The sequence below is a fragment of the Lactuca saligna genome, chromosome 6, assembly GCF_052625555.1.
Source record: "Lactuca saligna cultivar CGN05327 chromosome 6, ASM5262555v1, whole genome shotgun sequence".
NCBI lineage: Eukaryota > Viridiplantae > Streptophyta > Magnoliopsida > Asterales > Asteraceae > Lactuca > Lactuca saligna.
The window spans coordinates 4,657,076-4,675,236 of record NC_136422.1 but is presented as its reverse complement, the minus strand read 5'-3'; the positions used below and the strand labels follow the sequence as shown (position 1 = coordinate 4,675,236).

General features: G+C 32.9%; 1 protein-coding gene across 1 annotated transcript; it reads left to right on the top strand.

Annotated features, from left to right (window-relative positions):
• Positions 1-2,693: 2,693 nt before the first annotated feature.
• Positions 2,694-3,772, top strand: LOC145001261 (late embryogenesis abundant protein At1g64065-like). The gene has a single exon (XM_078960629.1). The coding sequence runs from the start codon at positions 2,806-2,808 to the stop codon at positions 3,478-3,480; it is 675 nt and encodes a 224-aa protein (XP_078816755.1). The 5' UTR covers positions 2,694-2,805; the 3' UTR covers positions 3,481-3,772.
• The last annotated feature ends 14,389 nt before the right edge of the window (positions 3,773-18,161 follow it).

Below are 18,161 nucleotides of genomic sequence, written 5' to 3'. Positions count from 1 at the left end.
TACCATGAAACATTTTCGCTAGTTATCTAGTTTAATCGATTCGAAGTTTAGTGGCATTAGCTGTTAAAAAGAAGTGGAATGCACATCAATTTGATGTAAATAATGCCTTTTTACATGGCGATTTACATGAAGAAGTATATATAAGATTACCCCTGGAATGGATGGAATAGATTCTTCATTTATATGTAAAATCAACAAGTCATTATATTGCTTAAAACAAGCCTCTCGTCAATGGTATGAAAAATTATCTTCATCTCTTCTAATTAGAGGCTTTAAAAGATCTTCAAATGATCATTCGCTCTTTACAAGAAAGTTGATAGTTCAATAATCATTGTTTCTATCTATGTTGATGATGTTCTAGTTACAGGGAACAATGATCAAGAAATTTCTTCTCTAAAAGAATTTTTAGACAATCAATTCAAAATCAAGGATTTAGGTTCTATTAATTTATTTTTGGGGTTAGAATTTGTTGAAAAAAAAGATGGGATGGTTGTTCATCAACACAGATTTATCACAAATTTGTTGGAGTACTATTTGCCTCCAAGATGCTAAAATTACACAATCTCCTTTACCCAACAAACTCAAATATCTTTTTGTCAAGTCCGATACACCTAAAGATCCTACATCATATAGAGAGCTGATTAGGAAATTGAACTTCTTATTACATACTCGACCATGCTTATCGTTTATAGCTAGAGATGACAACGGGGGCAGGTACTACTGGAGACCCCAATCCCACTCCCCATCCCCATCCCCGAATCCTCATTCCAATCCTCATCCTTATCCCCATCCCTGTCGGGGAATATAAATAAACCCCCATCCCCACCCCCAATGGGGATTGGGGATCCCAGCGGGGAATCGGAGATTTATTTTACTCTTTTAATATGAAAACTTTTACGTAAGAAAAACTCTAAATTTCAAGTTTACCATCATAAGTTTAAAGATTTTACTAACTATAAAAATAAACATAGGTTGCATAGAAAATATAAGCAAAATTTCTACCAAGTTTAAATACATACATAAAGAATCAAATATAAAACAATTATCAGAATAATATTTGAGGTAAAATAGATAAACAAAATATAAAATATATACATGACTTTAAATTATATATATATATATATATATATATATATATATATATATATATATATATATATATATATATAATTTCAAACAAGTAATTATTAATGAGTTAGGTTACTTGAATCAAATTTTAAATATTGTAAATTGTACTATAAATATATGTTTTATATTATTTTTATATATTAATATATATCGGAGGGTGTCCATGGTTCGGGATTAGGGGTATCCTTCTCCCGATTCCATCCCCACTTTATTTATTTGGGGATTCCCCATCCCCGTCCCCATCCCCGGTCAACTTGGGGATTCCCCAATCAAAATGGGTGTGGGTTTCGGGTTCCCCATCGGGTATGGGGTTTTTTGTCATCCCTAGTTACAACATAATTTTTAATTCAATTCAATAGCAATCCTTGTCAAATACACTTTGATGCAACTATTCATGTTCTCAAGTACTTAAAATGAACTCTATATCAAGGTGTGTTTATTAATGGCAATTAATATTTCAAATTAGTAGCTTTATGCGGTTTAGATTGGGCTGCTTGTCCTACAACTTGAAGGTCTGTTAGTGGTTTTCTTATCATAATAGGAGAAAGTCCAATATCATGGAAATCAAAGAAACAAGCTACAGTCTCTTTATCTTCAATTGAAACCGAATATCGTTCTATGAGAATAGTATGTTCAGAGCTGGCATGGTTAAGTTTTTTGTTGACTGAGTTTGAAGTACGTAATATCAATCATATACCACTGAAATGTGATAATATGGCGATTATTTACATAGCAAAAAATCCTGTTTTTCACGAAAGGACAAAACATATAGAAGTAGATTGTCATTTTGTGCGTGAAAAACTTCAAGATTGTCACATATCCTTGTCCCATATTTCAACTAAAGATCAACCTACTAATATTCTCACGAAGTCTTTATCTGTTGTTGATCATCTTAAAGCCATTTCCAAGCTTGGTCTCTTATTACATGCATGTCCACCAGCTTGCGGGGGCCTATTGGAGAAGAAAAGCCAACAAGTCAATGATTAGGTCAACAATGCAACGATTATACTTTCTGTTAGAGAAGTGTTATGTCATACGTAACTAATATGCAATGTTTTCCTTTCTTCTATATATAATGATCTGTTGTAAAGTTATTCATTAATAATGAAAATCATTTTCTTTCAACTTCTCTTTCAACCAATTCTTGATTCATCTTTCAACGTCTGTTGATGAAAACTATAACTTTTATTTTTTTATTGTATATATGTTAAAAAAATAGTTATAAATTTTTAAAATATGTTAGTTTATATAAAATGAAAACCTAAAAGTTTTCTAAAAACTATTTTAGCTAAGTTTTTGAATTATAATATTTTTTAATATAATCTAAAACTTATACTGTTCAATGTTTTTTTCTTTAATTGTTTTTTCTTAAACATTAAAAGATCTTGAAAATTAGATGCCGAACCAACATAGAATTTGATAGTTATTTTAATAAAGTGAAAGTTAAATCAGTCTTTTTTTTCTTTATTATCTTTATTTTATTTGAAAAAAAAAACAATTATCTTGTCCTCTACCTTAAACTTGCTTGCTAAATTCTTCTTTCTGGAATGTGATCCAAATTCCACGTCAACGGTCAAAGTCGATGCATGACTGGCCGACTGGACAATACATATAAGCTTCCAAGTTCCATCACCCCGACCTCCAACCAGCACCAGCTTAGTGTCACCTGGATCAACCATGTCTCTACAATATCAAAAATTCGTGTCGGAGAAACCCCAGATCCATCCTCTTTCCATCAGCGTAGATGAAGCCTTATCGACGGAATTAGAGAAACAACAACAGGGTTTCTTGAAATGCACCGTTTGCTGCGGTATCATTGCCGCCGTGATACTCATCATCGCGGTGGTGATGATAATCCTCGGCTTCACAGTTCTCCACATCAAAAACCCAAAACTCAGAATGAATTCAGTGGCGATCATCGGACTTGACCGGGTCAACTCAACAGATTTACTCAACCGGAACGCTAATCTGACTGTGGTGGCTGACGTCTCCATGAAGAACACTAACGTGGAGAAATTCAAGTTTAAAACTTTTAATTCAAGTCTTGTGTATCGTGAGACGGTGGTGGGAGTGGCGGATGTTCCCGGAGGGGTGGTTGACGCTTGGAAGACGATGAGACTGAAGGTGGTGTATGAGATGATGATGGCGAAGATGGCCGGAGACCCACAGTTCGGAAGTGATTTCACGGCGGGTAAGTTGATGGTGCGAAGTTATGCAAGGGTCAATGGTAGAGTTAATATATTAAACATTATTAAGAGAAAAGTGACGGTTGCTATGAATTGTTCCATCACCATTAACGTAACGAGCTGGGGTATCGCCGATCAAGATTGCAAGAGCCATGTCGATATATAGGAAATTTTTTTTTTTACATATCTATTTTTCATGTTGTTTTATGATTTCCTTTTGAGTATTTGTTTTTATAGTAAAGATTTAAAATTGTAAATGCATATATATCCGTTTTGGAGAAAAGGAGAATTTGAGTATATACTTGCGCTTGTGGGTATGATCCACAGGTGAAGTTGCCAAAGTGGCTGGCCGCCTTATATATTTTCACTGTTTTCCACCCACAACAGTAAAATCCCTAATGTTCGAAGAAAATAGTGATCACTTCATCAACCCTTAAATTAACGATCGGTGCTTTGTCAATCTAACACTAAGGTATGTTTTTCGCACGTTCTATTATATATGATCGATTATCACCTTTAAAGCTTAATTAATTATGTTTTTGTTTTCATCAGTTTCATTGTATGGTCTACAAAAGGTCCCAGATAAAAGATATGGTTTCTCGAAACACGGTAACATTTCTGTGTATTCAAGAACCTAAAAAGGAGGTGATTATTCGCAATGTGTGGGATAACCATCCTTGTAGTTATGTCATCTCTGATCCGATTGGTAGCTCTAGTGGTCTCGTGTCCGTTTGGGACCCCGGATTACAGGATGTGGATTTTGTCAACACTCAGATAAACCATATTGTTGTGGCTGGCATTTGGAAGCCTCATGATGTCAAATGTGGTTTGATAAATGTTTATGCTGTCAACGTCACCAAAACAAGATTGATTTATGGAAGGAGATAACTAATGTAATTGAGGATGATAGTGAAAGATCTTGGCTTTGTTGTTGAGACTTCAAAGAGGTTAGAACCACTAACATTAGACTAGGGTCTGTTTTCAACCATAGAGGTGCTATGTTGTTCAATAATTCCATACACTCAGTGGGTATATTGGATATCAACATTGGCGAAGATTTGCGAGGATGACCAAGGATGGGTCCAAACTAAGTAAATTAGAGAGGTTCCTAATCTCTAACATCTTTGATGCTAAGTGCATCCAAAATGCAGTAAACAATTTAGAATTTCATGGATTGATATAGATCATTATTTTACTTACTATACAACTCTATATTAATTTTCCAACTCAATAGAGTTCAATAGAATTTTTATATATATTTAATAGTTAAAAGGTTTTATTTTTTCTGTTGAAGAGTTCAATAGTCATTAAACTTTAGTATTTTATCCAAATATGTACTATGGAAAAGACCAATAAGATGATTCTTACTATCCTGATGAATCCTTATTCCTAGAATATAGGCCACCTCTCTTAGACCCTTCACAGAGAAATGCTTTCCAAGCCAACACTTAACTTCTTGCAAAGTCAAAATATTGTTTCCTATGAGGAGTGTGTCATCAACATAGAAAACTAGGAAGGTCACTATACTCCCATTATCTTTGACATATACGTATGACTCATCTTCACTTATGGAGAACCTAAACTCTTTGACTTTCTCATGGAAGAAAAGATTATAGCTGCGAGATGTTAGACTGCTCATGCTTACACACACTATCAGGAAACTTTGCATATATAAATACCTCTGGCTTACTCAGGTAGATGTCCTCAGTTAACTGCCCATTAAGGAAAGCGGTTTTAACATCTATATGCCAAATTTCCTAATCATGAAATGAAACTATAGCAAGCATAATCCTGATAGACTTCAAATTAGCTACTGGTGAAAAGTTCTCATCATAGTCAATCCCTTCGATTTGAGTAAAGCCCTTTGCAAACAGCCTAGCTTTAAAAGTGTGTACTTTCCCATCTATGTCGATCCTCTTCTTAAAGATCAATTTGCACCCAACTATCTTTCGCCCAGGTACATGATCAACCAAGTTCCACACTTGGTTATCATACATGGATTGAATCTTACTCCCTAGTACATCATTCCATATAGCAGCCTCATGGCCTACCATCGCTTCCTTGTAGTTAGTTGGTTCATTAAAATTTACCATTGTTTTATCACTGATAACCATATATATTAGGGACAGGATCCTCAAACCTCATTTGATATTTAGGATCCTCAAGTATCTCAGTGACGTGGTGTTATTTAAGATGGCATGTGCGGAATTAGAAAGATCTAGTGAATCATCATGTAAAATCAAGAACACAAGGTGTAAATAAATCTGTGTAAGCTCATATTAGATCTAGAAAGATTATACAAATGAGTTTGTACACAATTTCTCTCTCTAGTCTAACACTCCAAATGGTTCACTACATAATGGGAGTTACTCACTTCCTATTTATAGGAAAGACTCAACCTATTTACACATACAAAAGGGTAAGCCTAAAACACTACATCCAAGAGTGACTTTGCACCCTGACATTCTCCCCCTCAAAGTTAGGATTGGATGTCTGGCTTCAATCTCCAACGAGCTAGAGCGATCAATACCAAACTCCCCCTCGAAGTAACACCGGTCTTCAAATCCGCAAATGAATATTCGACCAACCCGAGAAGCTTCGAATACCCATCATTCTCCCCCTTTTTATAATCAAAAAATGATTATAAAACCCACTAAGGGTGAGAAGAGTCTGATGAATAGTCTTCACGATACTCCCCTTGATGTGTGCGAAAAATGAATCACCAAAAATCTTGCACGGAAAAACAATCACGAAAAAGCCACAAAAAATTTCCAATTTATGAAATTTTTTGACTTTTTGGGTGAAAGTTGCAAGATTTTTCAAAAAACGGGTAGAAATTATCACTTTCTGAAACTTGCAGAGACCCGTTGCCCCCAAAACAGCCAAAATATGCAAAACTCTCCCCATTTTCCATAGTAGGGTAGAAAGCGTCAATTTGCACAAACTGTAGGGGCCTGAAATGTATTTTCTTCAAATTTCAGCAACAAAACTGTCCTTTTTCGAATTTAGGTATGAATCGCCAAACATTCGAAGCCTCAGGGACTATTTTCGAAAATTCTGCCATTGTGCACCAAACATACGAAAATTTGACAAAACATTCGAAATTTCAGAAAATGTTCGAATCTAGGTGAAAGTGTCAAACATTCAAAACTTCAATTAATTGTTGACGTTGCCAAATATTCGAAAGTTCAGGGTTGTTTTCGAAAATTCTGCTTTTTCCATTCCAAACATACGAAATTTCAATGCTTCGTACGAAAGCATCTCCTCTTCCTACCAATATTTGGAAAGGTGTCAGACTAACGAAATTTCAGGGTCCATTTACGTAACATTGCTTTATTTTTCCTCAATTCACACGAAATCACAGCATAGTTCGAACGAAACCTCACACAACAAACATACGAAATTTCATTCTCTATCCTCTTCGTAAGAAAATCATCTTCCCCCAAAAATTTTCTCTCCTCTTTATACGAAAATTTTTCCTTCTCTCTCCCCTTCGTATGAAAATCATCTTCCCCGAAATTTTCCCAAACACACGAATTCGAAGCATTCGAAGCCTCTTAATGAACAGTAACCTCTTAATACCACTGAATCGAATTTTCCCAGTTCGTACATTTAACCCAAAATCAATTTTTCGTTCTTACAGTTCATCATTTTTTTCTTGACAATCGATCACAAAAGCAAATTTCCATCAAAATTGTTCTTCCATGTAGATGCGAACAAACACACATACAACATACAGACACGAAATCGACTCCAACTCATAGTTTACACACAGATTCGAATCAACCCCTTAAATCCAAAATTAACATTTTGCTTTTACAGATCATCGACTCCAATCATGCGAAATCCAGATTTCAAGTCTTCGATAATTCAATCACAACCTAAGGTTCGTTCATCCTCAAACCAAATCCAGTTTCGTGCAATTGACTCCGATTCAAGAACCCTTTGTTCATAAACATTCCTAGTCGACAAACCAATCGCGAACCAATATCATTCGAATCTTAACCCAAATCGATCTAAAACAATCAACAACCACTTTGACCAAATCAAACCTTCATAGCTCAATATTCGATCCAAATCAAAGGAATCGAAGAAATTATAGTCGATCCAAGCTTTGCTTTTAAAGTCTAAATCAAACCCGATTGATTTCCACTCAACAATCGACTTCAACCACAATCAAGTTTTCTAATCGATTTTTGGTTTCTTAGTTAACAATCGATATCAATAATCCTTTCCCCTTCGAAATCAAAATCCATTCTTCAATTCGTAACACCTATATCATTGATTTTAAACCATCTCAGTCGATTTTAACATCTATTCAACACCAAGAGATCAAATTCGCTTTTTCATATCAAACTCCAAGATATATATCGACACGCCAAATGATATTTGAAAATCAAAATAAAAAATCATATATCTATCTGATATGAGTTCTTCAAATGATTGATACAAACCGATCATCCAAAAATCGAAATCAATTCCAAATAATTTCTAACAAACTCAAGAATCGGTCAAAATCAAATAAACATCCAAGAAGATTTTGAATCAAATACGACTTGTAGTCAATCAACAATCAACCAAGGAATTATCGATTTCAATGCAAATCGAGTTTCGATTTGATCGATCTTGATTTTTATGTTGACCTTCTTGATCGGATTGTCTTAACCCTCAATAATATCGAGTATCTGACTTCAAGTAATGCGAATTGGAGGAATTTGTAAAAGTGGGCTCAATGAACAGTATCAGACTCAATATGGGTTTCAAAATGAATCAAAAGAAAAAAAAATTCCAAATGAGTTGAATTAAAGAACAGTAAATGAAAAACAAATGGTTTGGGTTTGAAAAAGAAAATAAAAATTGGATCATTCAATGAGGTTGAAACGGATTTGATCCAATGAAGCAAATCGATCAAAAATGAAAAAACGTAAAATACGAATCGAAATCATGGACGTTTTGGAATCCATTTGAGGATTTGAGATACCTTTTTGATGAATTGAGTTCTGTTTTCAACAAACGAATCGAATTTAGAAGATCTTGGTTCTTTTGTTGGAATGAGAAAATCTCCAATTTGAACATTGTACCACCCATTATGCGAGATGTACAACTCGTTCTTCGTGTTCTTCAACTATCCAAGAACATCTTCAAAAAACCCACCAACACTTGTGGGTTTTGACTTCAAATTCAATGCAACACTTGGAGATTATTGCCTTGAAACCCAAATTTGCTTCACGGATTTCGACTTCACAACAACATTTAACGATTTTTGTGAATAAACCCGCTTGTTCTTCCTTTTAATCTTCTTCTTCTTTTTCTTTCTCATTTATTTGCATGTTAGAGACTTGATTTCATGAACAAAGCCACTTTCCACAACTTCAACTTTATGAGTTTGAATCAAATCTTTTGGAGTTTGATACTTGTGAATTTCTTGGATCACCGGCTTCCGATAAGGAACCATTCCTTCAAACGAATCACAAGAACACAAAATATCATCGGTTTGAACTCCAATCGAGCAAAAAACTTTTTCATCTTGAGAATCAACTTGAATCTTCTTATCATGAACTTCAAGAACATCACATTGAAGTCCATTGTTAAAAACTTCAACAACCTTAAGAGCACGAAGATCATTTGGGTTTTCAATTAGAGAAATGTATTTCTTATTGAGCAAATCTCTTTCTTCTCCTTCCTTTTGATTTCTACTACGAACTAATATGGACAATGCAATTTTATTCAACCATACAATCTTACAAAGTGGTTGAAAAAGCAAGCTTCCATTATCGTCCTTCAAATCTCCATAAGAAACCAAATTACCCCATTAAATCAATTTGCTTAACACCAACCCATAAAATTGATCTTCATTGACTTTGTATTTGATATCTTCAACAATCACAATCCAAGAATCATATGGCAAATCCACCATGATTACAAGATCTTAAGAATTTCTAGAGAGAGAAAATGATTTTGAATGAGTTTTCTAGAGAGAGAAAGTAAAAATCACTTGAATTCTAGTGAAGAAAATCGAATTTTGAATAGAATTAAAGATGAATTCAATTTCAAGAATCCAAAAACTCTCTAAATCATGAAGATCAATGAACAAAAAGAATCACCAAATCAAAATAGCCATCAAGGATCAATTCTTGATCCAATCAAGAACACCCGCTCTGATACCAATTGATGTGGTGTTATTTAAGATGGCATGTGCGGAATTAGAAAGATATAGTGAATCATCCTGTAAAATCAAGAACACAACTCATATTAGATCTAGAAAGATTATACAAATGGGTTTGTACACAATTTATCTCTCTAGTCTAACACTCCAAATGGTTCCTTACATAATGGGAGTCACTCACTTCCTATTTATAGGAAAGACTCAACCCATTTACACATACAAAAGGGTAAGCCTAAAACACTACATCCAATATTGACTTTGCACCCTAACACTCAGGATCCCGACTATTACCATTATTATTATTTATTAACATTTATAATGATTATCTTTCGTTCATAACTAACACACGTGTAGAAATAGTCAAGAGAATACTTATTGCCAATAGCACTCCAATTGTGCTCTTTGAATATGAGCTCTCTCGCATGAAAGACTCCTCTTCGAGCTATAAAAACCACGTTCTCACTAGGTCTGTAGAACAAGTATCCAAAGGTATTTTATGGGTAACCAATGAAAAAAAAACTTCTCGGTTTTGGGTTCGAGTTTGTCATGAGTCTCTCTTCTTACGAGTGTTTCACAACCTCAAACCTTGATATGTGCGAACGATGGAGCTTTACCTGTGCATATCTCATGAGGTGCTTTGGAAACCTTCTTTGTTGGAACAAGATTCACGATATGGGCGGCTATCTCTAAGGCTTACCCCAATTAATGAATAGGAAGAAAAGCTCGACTCATCATGGAATGAACAATATCTAGTAAGGTTCAATTACGCCTCTTAGCCACACCATTGAGTTGTGGTGTTTTGAGAGTAGACAATTGTAAAACATTTCCACATTCCTTAAGATAGTTGTGGAACTCGATACTAAGATACCCACCACCTTTATCAGATCTGAGCATCCTTATCGTCATGCCCAATTGATTCTCGATTTTATGCTTAAACTTTTTGAACTTTTCAAAGATTTCTGATTTATTTTTGATCAAGTAGATATAACCATATCTGTTATAATCACCCATAAACATCACATAATATCGATTAACATCTTTTGTGGTGGATATGAATGGGCCATACACATCCATATGGATTAGGCCCAACAATCATTCACCTCTTTCACATGTTCCAGTGAATGGTAATTTTTTCATCTTGCCCAAGAGACAAGATTCACATTGATCATCTATCCTAAGATCAAACAACTCCAACACTCCATCCTTCTGGAGTTAGACGATGCGTTTCTTGTTTATGTGCCCAAGACGACAATGCTACAAACATACCTTGTTCACATCATTTGATGAATCAATATGAAACACATTTTTACCTAGGTTATCCATGCAAGTTACAATTTCATACTCTCAAGGTCTTAATGTTTTTTCCAAGCTTGAGAGACTCTATTGAAAGTTGAGATTAGTAAAGGTTGAGTTGAATGTGTAGAAGTTCGAGAAAAGAGAAAAAAACCAAGCTAATATTGACTACCTCACAAAAAAGGTTACAGCTACCAACACACTCATTCAAGTTGGGTTTAGTGATGGTAGCACTTTAAAAGAGCTTGAAGAGAATATTGTTAAAATTCAAAATATTGAAACTTTGCAGATTCTCAACCCCAAACAAGAAATCGTTGTGTAAGTGGTTGATTGAAAGAGATGAGAACTCTATTTTTCTTTCATGGTATTATTAATGCTAACCTGAAGGGGTCTCATATAAATGGGTTAAAAATAAATTACATCTAGGTTACTAACCTAGACACAATAAAAACAAATTGTTTGAATTCTTTAAGTGCAAGTTTGAAGAACTGATTCATAACAGGTCAAAGTTACACACAAACAAATTTAAAAGTATATTCGATGACCAAAATGAGTTCCTTGTTCACCCATTTCCTATAGAGGAGGTTGAATTGGCAGTGTGGAGTTGTGGTAGTGATAACGCACTGGGTTCTGACGGCTTCACTTTTGCTTTCATTAAAACATGTTGGAATATTATAAGTTCAGCTATTTTTTAGCAATGAAATATTTTCAAGAATACGCCATTATCAATCTCGAAAGTAACGCTTTGTTTATTACGTTGGTGCCGAAATTTAAAGGCCCCCTTTTCATAAGTGATTATAGACTAATAAACCTCATTGGTTCAATATATAAGATTATTTCCAAAGTTCTTGCTAACCGGCTTAAGAATGTTATTGGCACCATCATAAGCCAGGAGCAAGTTTCTTATGTGCATGGTAGGAGTATCCTTAATAATATGCTGATTGTTAATGAAGTTATCTTGTGGGTTAGAAAGAGAAAAAGAAAATGGTCTATTTTTTAAGTTGATTTTGATAAGGCATTTGGCAACCTTAGTTGGGAGTTTTTAGACAATATTCTTTGTCTGATAGGTTTTGATAATAAGTGGATTAAGTGGATTTTTGGCTTTATTGAACTAGGCTAAGGTTTCCGTCCTTGTTAAAGCCTAAAGGAAATCCTACTAAGGAATTTACGCTTCAACTAGGAGTCAGACAAGGGGATACTCTCCCATCTTTCATCTTTATCATCGCTGTCGAAGCCTTAAATATTACAATGTGGCCATGGATAATAGTATTTATAAAGGGGTATCTCTTCCGAATAATGGACCCACTATATCTCTTTTTTAGTATGCTAACGTAGCTATTTTTTTGGGAGAATATTCAAAGAAAAATACTTCTAACCTCTTGAGGATTCTAATGTGTTTCCACCTTGCATAAGGCCTCAAAGTTAACCTCTCCTAGAGCAAGGTTTATAGCATTGGTGTACGTATAAATCAATTAGGTGATATGACGAATTGGCTTAATTGTAGTGTTAGAAAGTTTCCCTTTACCTACCTTGGCATTCCGGTGGGTTCTAGTATGAGCCGAAAAGCTAACTGGGTAACATTAATTGATAAATTTAAGAATAAACTCTCAAATTTGAAAGCTATAAATCTATCATTTGGAGGTCGTTTAGTTCTTTGTATGACAGTACTTAGGAATCTTGGTTTATACATGTTCTCGCTTTTTAAATCCGTAAGTGGGGTTATTAATCGCCTTGAGAGTATTTGATATAGGTATTTATGGGGTGGAGAGTTAGATAATAAAAAAATTCCCTAAGGTTGCTTGGAACAAAGCTCTTAACTCGAAGGAAAATGGAGGTTTAGGGATTGGTAGTCTCAAAGCATTCAACCATGCCCTACTTACTAAATAGTGGTGGCGGTTCAAATGTGAAGATAGTGGAATTTAGGTTGAAGTAATCAAGTCTCTACATGCACCTGATGGTGGGATTGGGCGTACGAGGGCTATTGATAGACGACGAGGAATCTGGGGGGTCATTAGCCATTACCACATGCACCTGATGCGCTACCAGGTCGACATTAATGATCTTTTTGCTTGATAACAAATAGAGATTAACTGAAGATAAAGATGGTCGGTTTACTGTGGCATCATGTAGAAAAATCATTGACGACCAACTAATGATTGCCCTTCAACATAGTACTCAGTGGAACGAAACCCTGCCTAGTAAAGTGAATATTTTCATATGGAGATCTCTGCTAGAAAGACTGCCTACTCATAGTAATCTTGAAATAATTGGATTTCCTATTAGTTCCAATTTATGTCCCCTGTGTAACTTAATGGTAGAAACAAGTCTCATCTCTTCTTGGATTATTCTGTTACCCGAGAGGTGCATGTTGTTATCAACAACTAGTGGAATCAGGTACTAGTCTCTAGCAGCTCCCTTCATTCACTTCTCAGGCCTGATGCTACTTTTGGTACCCTTATAAGCACGTTCAAGGCTGTTACGGGCATGCTCTCTTCTTTTTCTTGGATTATTTGGAGATATATGAATGATAATATCTTCAATGGTAAGCTTAAGAACTATAATATGTTGGCTAGCAAGGTGAAGTTGATGGCTTTCGATTGGATAAAAGATAGATCTAGAAAAGGTATTTCCTTTAATTGGTCTGATTGGTGTAATACTCCAGAACGAAAATGTCTTAAATTGTTGTTATTTTAGCTTCTTGCTCGCTCCTTATTTTTATATGCTACTTGTTGTTAAAAAAATCCAAGAATATGGCTAGTTTTTCTCACACTTGTGTATGTTAATGACTAATTATCTATTTAAAATATCTAGCTTTTCATCAAATTATTCTACAATGTTGATTAATTTTGGAGGGTTACTGATAGTAAAACAAATGTTTTATGAAGGTGTTTTTGTATACAATCCTATAAGATAATTTGATGCCACAACAATTACAATAACTTAAGTTCATTATGGATTTCTCTCAATGTCATGAATTTTTTTTAAAAAAATGGTAAGGGAACCATATTCTAATGTGTAGAATCATGTGTTTTTTTCTAAATAATACCTTAAGTGTGTTGATATGTGAAGAAGATTTCATAATTTGTTAATCGTGTTTCTATTGTTGAAGAAATAATTAATATGTACATTGACCATTGAATTATGTGACGAATTAACGGCGTATGTATTCTAATGTGTAGAATTATGTGTTTTTTTTTTAAAATGTCATGAATTTTTTAAAAAAAATGGTAAGGGAACCATATTCTAATGTGTAGAATCATGTTTATTTTATTTTTTATTTTTATTATTATTTTTTTTTTCTAAATAATACCTTAAGTGTGTTGATATGTGAAGAAGAATATTTCATAGTTTGTTAATCGTGTTTATATTGTTGAAGAAATAATTAATATGTACATTGACCATTGAATTATGTGACGAATTAACGGCGTATGTAGTGGATGATGAACTAATGGATAGTGACAATTTATATTATGAACTATGAACATCATGCTGAAGTGACAATCTCTGTAAGCTTTAATCTAATTTCATTAATTAAATTCATAACTCAAATTTTCAAGTCATTTATCAATGAATTAATCACATAACCAATTTTTATATCAAAATCAATTATACTCCACCTATAACTCATCTCTACCACTTAACTAGATTAACATATAAGTTCAATTTCACCAATTTAGGGTTCATAATCAATTTCTCCAAGTTCAAGAATCTAACTATGGTTTTACAATAATTCAACCATCTGAACTCTCTGACTGATGTTCTCTATCAGTTACTCAATACATATAATCAACCAATAACTACAAACCCCTCTTTGCCAAATTTACATCCTTATGTCTAAATAATCAAGAATGAAACCTCAAACCTTGTTACAAGCAAAATAGTCAATCTCCCAAGCATCTCCCTTTGATTCCCATCTATTTCAACTTGCAAAAATCACTCATGAGCTCCACAGAAGCATGTATGATGAATAAGAGGATAAAAATGGTGTGTTTCTATCTATATCTCTTTAAACTAATTCGATGTTGATACATCGCGTTAAGCCTGTGTACGCGTCACGTCCTCTTTTAAATGACGTTAGATTACGATCTCTTAAGCGCTGCGTTTTAACATATATACATGTCGTGTTCCTCGTCACATTTTAAGTGCGTCAACATATTATCTCACATGTTGGGTACCTCTTTACCTACTCGTCGCGTATTCAAAGTATATTACCCTTCCACACTTAAAGTATTTTCAACAGTTTGTTAACAACATTCTTGTTGGCAATGCATTGCATAGCACCTCACTTGTCCCATCAACAAGTTAAGACCTCTCGTAATCATACATATCATGAAAACATGTCTTACTACAAATAACCTAACATTTCTTCATCACCTTGTTTCCAATGACTAATATATCATGTATAAATACAATTAATATCGTAGTATAATGTGTAGAACATGTCAACACAATTTCTCTATGTTTTCTCTGATTTTCTTCATTTTTCAAGTTTTGTTTTTGTATTTTTGTTTTGCTTTTTTAGTATATAATCAATTTGGTTCTATCTTTATGGGACTTCAAGTTTCTAGTTCACTTTATATATATATATATATATATATATATATATATATATATATATATATATATATATATATATACACACACTAGCAGTGTACCCGCGCAAAGCGGTGGGGCGTGTAAATTCTTTCGGGGATATGTTTCCTCTACGAAAATGTTATGTTACAAAAGAAAATACATGTCGAAGACAAAATAATCAAACTATGGTGTTATTTGGGAGATGAAGTCATTTTTTGTTCTTGGACGGTGGACTTTATAGCAGAGGAAGGAACAAAGAGGTATATGCGATTGGAGAGATATTTGAATCAACATGCTAAATTTAAAGATATCTAAAAGGGTTCAAAATTTGAATGAATCCGTAATTTGAGGGAACCATATCAAATTGCTGAGAAATATAAGGAGATTTGATGATAAATATTTGAATTCAAAATGTGGTTAAAATTTAATATTATTTTATTAATGGTTACTTGTACTATCAGCTTCATCATTTGGACTTCTTAAAAAAATATTATTATTATAATCAATCTATTTTTAGAAATAGTTAGATTTCTTTTATAAGATAGTAAAGATATATATATATATATATATATATATATATATATATATATATATATATATATATATACATAGATCGATTTTAGGTTTAGGGTTCGCATCAGAAATCGATTCATATTAATCGATTCAAAAGATGTTTGTTAAGAAGGAAATATGAAGATACATGTGTGAATTCGTTGAAGAAGAAGATGGAGGATGAATGAAGAACTAAGAAGGATGTCCCCTTTCACTTTGCAATTCCGAGAGAAAGAGAGGGAGGGAGAGAGAGAGAGAGAGAGAGAGAGAGAGAGAGAGAGAAAGAAAGAGAGAGAGAGTGTGTGTGTGTGTGTGTTGGGGATAATTAATTTCTTTTCTTTTTATTTGTAAATTAAAATAGTATTTAAAAAATTAAAAAATATATATAAAAAAGAAATTAAAAGGGTATAACCGTTATTTCAAGTTTCTTTGGACCAAAAACTCAGAAAAACCTTGATTTTGAACCTTCTATGCAAGTCGAAATTTTTTTGAACCCTATCCAATGTTTTTTGCAAACCACAAGGACTAAATTTGCAGTTTTGTCTTACAAAAACGTCTATGATTTTTTTCATTTACAATAATCAATAGCAATTTTCCCTATTTAATAAATTTTAAAGGTGTTTAAGGTGAATAATTAGGAACAAGGTTTCAAAAACAACTTATCAAACCTATAAACCGCACATATATCCTCCGCACAAAATCATACCGCATGGTTTAAAATTTTTGCGGTGTTGTTTGTGGTTTTCAAAAAAAATCAAACCGCTTAATCACTTATGATGTGCGGTTTACGGTTTGACCACATATTGTGCACCATACGATACCGTAAACACTCTAGAGAACACGCTTTATCATTCTCATTATCTATTGCACAATAATCATTCCAAGCATATATTTGTTTATTTAAAAGCATTATGTAGTTTATTCAATCAGGAAGTTCATTATAACTTTAACTATTGAGCTTATATTTCCATTGCTTACAAGTTGTCCCTGGATTTCACTTAATAGTTAGTAATAACATATTTTGAGTGCTTAATTATCAGGATTGGTCTTGAGGACTCAAATGCCCATGACGAACCGGAAAAAATGCCCTTATACCCTAACGTGTAATGAATTAATTATATAAACTAAAGTTTTTTAAAACAATGATAAACTTTATAGCAATAAACATATAAAAATCATAGTATTTTAACAAGTAATAACATATTGTAATATCTAACCGACAACCCATGTACAAAAAATGAAAATCGACTATATATATATATATATATATATATATATATATATATATATATATATATATATATATATATATATAAGAAATTTAAATTAAAGGCGGAATTGTAGAAAAACTAAAAATAAATAAATAAAATAAATAAACAAAATAATAATTATAAATTTATAAAAGTTGAGGGGCTAAATATAGAGTTTTTAGAAATTGATTTAATAAAGTGAATTGATATGTATAGATAAATTGTTAAGTATGGATCATAAATTAAGGGTAGAAATTGTAATTTGAAATAAACGAATGCTTTTGATATATCTCTATCTTCTAATATCTTCTGATTCAATTTGTTAAATGTTATTTTTTTTAAATTAATTTTTTTTTCTAAATATTTATGGGGTTTTTAAATTTTAATAAATTTCACATAATATTTTAATATAATAACTACAATAAATATAGTAATAAATGAACATCAATTTAATTAAAAGACTTAACTTTTTATTTCAAAATAACAAAATTAAAGCTGATTACTTTTTATATAAAATATCATCATGAAATTATAAATTTTTTATGATACAAAAAATGAAGATTCAAGTAGGTGAGAAGATGTAGATGAAGACGAGCAACCATATGATATGAGACCGGGGCAAGCAACTATTACCAGAGTAGCATAACCAAAATAGATGATGATGACTAGTGGAAACAAGGATGTAGGTCAATTTATAGTTGAGAGGAAATAAGTGGGATTTAGGAAGGGAAAATTTGTTAGGGGAGAGAGAGAAATGATCAAACTCTAACGATATTGATCTTGTTTATTTATTCATATTTTGTTTTTTTTATTATTATTATTATTATTATTATTATTATTATTATTATTATTATTATTATTATTATTATTATTCATAGAGAAATATTAGCCACAATAGTTACGCAATAAAGAGCTAGCGATGATAGGGGTTAAACTTATCGACCTAACTAAGGACACAAATGTATCTAGATTTTTCACTAATTTAGAAAATTTTCACTAATTTAGAAACTC

Excerpts from the sequence above, each read along its gene's own strand:
- LOC145001261 (XM_078960629.1), top strand. The coding sequence starts at position 2,806 with ATGTCTCTACAATATCAAAAATTCGTGTCGGAGAAACCCCAGATCCAT.